This window comes from Oncorhynchus nerka, linkage group LG13, assembly GCF_034236695.1.
Source record: "Oncorhynchus nerka isolate Pitt River linkage group LG13, Oner_Uvic_2.0, whole genome shotgun sequence".
Taxonomy (NCBI): Eukaryota; Metazoa; Chordata; class Actinopteri; order Salmoniformes; family Salmonidae; genus Oncorhynchus; species Oncorhynchus nerka.
This window is the reverse complement of record NC_088408.1, coordinates 99,065,084-99,071,083: the sequence shown is the minus strand read 5'-3', so window position 1 is coordinate 99,071,083 and position 6,000 is coordinate 99,065,084. Positions and strand designations below refer to the sequence as shown.

Below are 6,000 nucleotides of genomic sequence, written 5' to 3'. Positions count from 1 at the left end.
GTAAAAGGTGAAAGCAGTAGTGGATTGGCCCCAACCTACGTCCAGGGTACAGCTACAACGGGTTTGCCAATTTCTATTGGCTTTTTGTTCAAGGCAACAGCACCCTAGTGGCCCCCTTCTCGGCATTCACCTCTCCCAAGGTACCGTTCACAGCGCTTGACAGAGCCTTTATGGACATGAAGCATCGGTTCACCACAGCCCCCATCCTCGTCCATCTGGACCCGTCCCGTCAGTTTGTGGTTGAGGTCGATGCTTCTGACGTTGGAGTGGGGGCCATCCTGTCCCAGCGATCTGCCCAGGACCAAAAGCTCCATCCCTGTGCCTTTCTGTCCCATCATCTCAACTATGACGTGGGTAACCAAGAACTCCTGGCGGTCAAGATGGCACTGGAGGAGTGGAGACACTGGCTGGAGGGAGCATAACATCCGTTTTTGGTTTGGACCGAACACAAGAATTTGGAATATCTCTGCACAGCCAAGTGCCTTAACTCCCGGCAAGCCCGGTAGGCTCTGTTATTCACCAGGTTCAACTTGCCTATCGCCCAGGGTCCAATAATGTTAAACCTGACGGCCTCTCACGCCTGTACAGTCCCACTGCCACATCCTCTGACTCCGAGACCATCCTCCCTACCTCATGCCTTGCAGTTGCTGTGGTCTGGGGTATTGAGACCCTGGTCCGCAAGGCACAATGTTCCCAGCCTGCCCCTGGAGGGGGCCCAGCTTACCGGTTGTTTGTCCCTAATTCAGTCTGGTCCTGGCTCATTCCTCCAGGTTTACCTGTCATCCGCGTTACCGTCGAACCCTGGCCTTCCTCCGATAATGTTTATGGTGGCCCACAATGGTTCCTGACGCCTCTACCTTTGTGCTCAGAATAAGACTCCGCAGCAAGCCATTTCCGGCTTCCTTCAGCCACTAACTGTCCCTCATCGTCCCTGGTCCCATATCTCCCTGGACTTTGTCACTGGGCTCCCTCTGTCTGATGGCAACACCGTCATACTGACGGTAGTGGATCGGTTTTCCAAGGCCGTCCATTTCATCCCTCTCCCAAAACTATCCTTTGCCAAAGAGACGGCCCAGCTCATGGTGCAGCACGTCTTCAGAATCCACGGACTCCCAGTGGACATGGTCTCCGACCGGGGTCCTCATTTCTCGTCTCAGATCTGGAAGGCGTTCTGCACCCTTATTGGGTCATCGGCCAGCCTGTCCTCTGGATTCCATCCCCAATCCAACGGAGTGAACAAATCAAGACCTGGAAACAACCTTTAGATGTCTCACCACAGATTCATGAGAATGGTGTGCTTGAAAGGATGTTCATAACTCTGCAATGTTGGATTGTAATTGGACAGAGTCTCAGTCATAAATCATTTTCTACACACAGTCTGTGCCTGTATGTAGTTTTCATGCTAGTGAGGGCCGAGAATCCACTCTCACATACAGTTGAAGTCGGAAGAGTACATACACCTTAGCCAAATACATTTAAACTCAGTTTTTCACAATTCCTGACATTTCCTGAAGTTCCTGACATAAACATTTTTCACATTTCCACAAAAATGATATCAAGAATATGCATATCCTTGCTTCAGGTGCTGAGCTACAGGCAGTTCGGTTTGGGTATGTCATTTAAGACTAACATTTTTTTTTAAAGAATTAGATCCTTTTAATGGGTGATATTGTTGTAATAACCTAATGATTTTTTCCCCCTAGAGAAACACATTTGCTGTGCTCAAAAACATTTAGAAATAGTTATATTACATTTTGTCTGGCCTTTTATTCATAAATGTAGTTTGTTCGTTAGTCTAATGAATATATTACATTTAGTGTGTAAAGAAACATATGACTCATATGAGTTATTAACTGTGTTGACAGTTTACATTAGTAGTGAACTCAACGGTCTCAAATGACACGTCAACATGACAAATGATCAATTCACATGACATCACCCAAAACAAACAAGATCCACGACACTCTGATCATGACAAGCTATTACAAGGACCACGGGTAAATATATCTCTAAGGGGACTCTCTGGCCCGGTGTCCATATGTAATCTGATCTCCTGCTGCATATCTGCCAGCTCTGAAAACAGCCCTCTTATATCCCCACCAGGTCCAGACCTGGGTTCAAATACTATTTGAAATCATTGCAAATACTTACCTGGCCAATGGTAGCAAAATAAAATAGTTGTAAAAGGGTGAACCCCATCCATCTGGTACTCCAGGCAAAAGCAAATACTAAAAGTATTGGAAAGATTTTAAATAACAATTTGAATGCAGGTCTGATCCCCTCCCGCTATTAGGACTTGAGACCAACCTCCAGCCCCCACCTTCAGGCCTCCAGGCCCCCACCTCCAGGCCCCCACCTCCAACCCCCACCCCCAGAACCCCACCCCAGGCCTCCAGGCCCACACCTCCACCCCCCACCCCCAGGTCCCCACCTCCAGGCCTCCAGGCCCCCACCTCCAGGCCCCCCACCTCCAGCCCCCCACCCCCAGAACCCCACCCCAGGCCTCCAGGCCCCCACCCCCAGGTCCCCACCTCCAGGACTCCAGGCCCCCACCTCCAGGCCTCCAGTCCCCCACCCCCAGGCCCCCACCTCCAGCCCCCACCCCCAGGCCCCCACCTCCAGCCCCCCACCCCCAGGACCCCAGGCCTCTAGCCCCCCACCTCCTGGCGCCCATGCCCCCACCTCCAGCCCCCCACCCCACCCCAGGCCTCCAGCCCCCCACCCCCAGGCCTCTAGCCCCCACCTCCGGGCCCCCAGGCCTCAGGCCTCCAGGCCCCCACCTCCAGCCCCCCACCCCCAGGACCCCAGGCCTCTAGCCCCCACCTCCTGGTGCCCATGCCCCCACCTCCAGGCCGCCACCCCCTGGCCCTCACCCCCGGTATGATGGGATACTGGTGGTGGATTCTAAACAGCTGTGTTATGCTGGAATACTGGTGGTGGAGTCTAACCAGAAGGACACCTGTTAGGATACAAAGTGAGGAGAAGGACTATTAATGATTGACTATTGATTATTACTCTATTGATTAGGTACACACGGGGACCTGATCAGACAATACAGTACCGCTAACAATAGTGATTGATTGCGTTATGTTTATGTTTAATTATAAATATTTATCTAACCATACCATTTCTATCTGGCATTGCTTTGCTATATAAAGCTATTGGTAGTAATGTTATTGAATTACTTAACTGTATAAATGCTTTATTTTAAAACAATTTTCTTAAAAATATATTTTTGTTTAAGTGTTCAATTTGCTTTAGATTGTAAATAGACACATGAGGTGTGTTAGTCATTGAGAACTTGATAATATAGTTGTTATGATATCTGACATGTATGAATAGATGTTCTGTACATTGAGGGCTGACTGATACTATAAATATAGACTTGAAAGAAGATACAAATGTGATTAAAAAGTGATACATTGTCACATTATAATCACCAATGTTACTACATTGATCAATTGCTATTCAAATCTTTTACATATTTTTTTTAACGACTTTTTTTACATTCATGCTACATTCTGATAATACAAATAAATACATGTAAATGCAGTAGGATTCTGGTAACATCTATGAATTGATACGTTAAAGAAAATCACATCACATAACTGAAATTCCACACCCGCCCATCAACTAAAGCATAGGCGTTTGATTAATGTCGCCTGTTATCTGATCGTCCTCCTAGCTCCACCCTCCATTATTCGGACTGATTATGTGTGGTTGTTGCGCGGAGAAGGGAGTCTGCGAGGAGAGAGAGAGAGACACAGTAACTAGGCTACACATCTAACGGGGTAAACCTGGACGAAAGAACAGGATTTTATTGCACGTTTTAACGGTAACAAAATCAAATTGGATTGTAATACGTAAGTCGCTTGAAGAAGGGACATTTCGGTGGGAGTTTTCCCCAAAGCAGTGTGCCTTCTCAACCTTCATACACAGACTTCTAGTAGTTTGGATAGGCTTGTCCGCCGGGGGAGAGTTTGTTTTGTAGCTCTAGCTGGTTATTTTGTTGCGCGTTAGGCGCTCCAGTTGTTGTGGAACTATGGCGCTCAAGGCGAGGGCTTTATACGACTTCAATTCCGAAAACCCCGGGGAGATATCAGTGAAAGAAAATGAAATAGTGACTCTGTACAGCGAACAGGATATTGAAGGCTGGCTAGAAGGATCCAACAGCAAAGGCGAGAGAGGTCTCTTCCCCGCGTCCTACGTTGAGATCCTGAAGAACGACACCGCGTCCACGTTTAACAACAACAGCACATCTGGATCCCGATACGCCAATATTCCAACCGGAGGATTCGGGGATGCCTCCTCTTATAACATCCAGAATCATACTGACAACTTGTCCAAAACATCAGTAACATCGCCCGGGCTTACAGCGTTGTCACCGCCTGCCCCAGCACAGCAGCAACCCATTTATCAAGCCAGCCAGGGCAGCGACGAAGACTGGGATGATGACTGGGATGACAGCTCGACAGTGGCGGACGAACCCGGGGTTGTTGGGGTTAATTACCAAAGGGACTTTGATGGCAACGGACCGTCTACATACAGAATGTCAACATCAATGTCTAAAGGTAGCAACGTTCAACAAGTCAAGAGCTCTGCTACGGTCAGTAGAAACCTCAATAGGTTTTCAACATTTGTGAAATCAGGAGGGGAAGCGTTCGTGTTAGGTGAGGCAGCTGGGTTTGTGAAAGATGGGGATAAGATCTGTGTTGTACCGGGACAATATGGTCCAGAATGGCAGGAAAACCCATACCCATTCGCCTGTACCATAGACGACCCCACCAAGCAGACCAAGTTCAAAGGGATGAAGAGTTACATTGCCTACAAGCTGACGCCCACCCACACACAGACCCAGGTAAACAGAAGGTATAAACACTTTGACTGGCTCTACGCCAGGCTGGTGGAGAAGTTTCCTGTCATCTCGGTGCCCCACATCCCAGAGAAACAGGCCGCGGGGCGGTTTGAGGAGGACTTCATCTCTAAAAGGAGGAAAGGGTTGATATGGTGGATGAGTCACATGACCAGCCACCCGGTCCTGTCCAAGTGTGATGTCTTTCAGCACTTCCTCACCTGCAACAGGTAGGCTTCTCCTCTCCCCATCTCTCTCTCTCCTCCCCTCTCTCCTCTCCCCATCTCTCTCTCTCCTCCCTTCTCTCCTCTCACCATCTCTCTCTCTCCTCCCCTCTCTCCTCTCCCCATCTCTCTCCTCTCCCCATCCCCCTCTCTCCTCTCCCCATCTCTCTCTCTCCTCCCCATCTCTCTCCCTCCTCTCTCTCCTCCCCATCTCTCTCTCCCTCCCTCCCCTCTCTCCTCTCCCCATCTCTCTTTCTCCTCCCCTCTCTCCTCTCCCCACCCCACCCCCTCTCCTCTCCCCATCTCTCTCTCTCCTCTCCCCATCTCTCTCTCTCCCCCCTTCTCTCCTCTCCCCATCTCTCTCTCTCCTCCCTTCTCTCCTCTCCCCATCTCTCTCTCTCCTCCCTTCTCTCCTCTCCCCATCTCCCCATCTCTCTCTCCTCCCCTCTCTCCTCTCCCCATCTCTCTCTCTCCTCTCCCCATCTCTCTCTCTCCTCCCCTCTCTCCTCTCCCCATCTCTCTCTCTCCTCTCCCCATCTCTCTCTCTCTCTCTCCTCCCCTCTCTCCTCTCCCCACCCCACCCCTCTCCTCTCTCCATCCCTCTCTCCTCTCCCCACCCCCCTCTCCTCTCCGTGTTTCTTTGCTCTGTAAAGCTAGCCTGAGTGCCAGTCTGTTTTTTGTTGTTGCTCTCTTGCGAACTCCTCATAGAATTGGTGTGTTTGGCGTGATGATGACAGCAATGAAGTTGTCATAATAGCACAAACAGACTGGCACTCAGGCTAGCGTAAAGCGTATTTTGGGTCATTGAAAAGCTCTAGCCAGTAGTGGCCTAGGGATGGTCTGGTGGTAAATGCTTGCCATTCAGATCACACAATTAGGCTAGGCCTGTGTTGGTATGGGTACGAATCTGGCCCACGCCAACCG

At 49.8% G+C, this 6,000-nt stretch overlaps 1 protein-coding gene across 1 annotated transcript in view; it reads left to right on the top strand.

Annotated features, from left to right (window-relative positions):
• Positions 1 to 2,899: 2,899 nt before the first annotated feature.
• The window catches only part of LOC115119246 (sorting nexin-18-like), a 32,218-nt gene continuing 29,117 nt past the window's right edge, over positions 2,900 to 6,000 (top strand). The window contains exon 1 of the mRNA XM_029648003.2: positions 2,900 to 5,082. Within this exon, the coding sequence (XP_029503863.1) occupies positions 4,043 to 5,082 (1,040 nt within the window). The 5' untranslated portion in view covers positions 2,900 to 4,042. The remainder of the gene's footprint in view (positions 5,083 to 6,000) is intronic.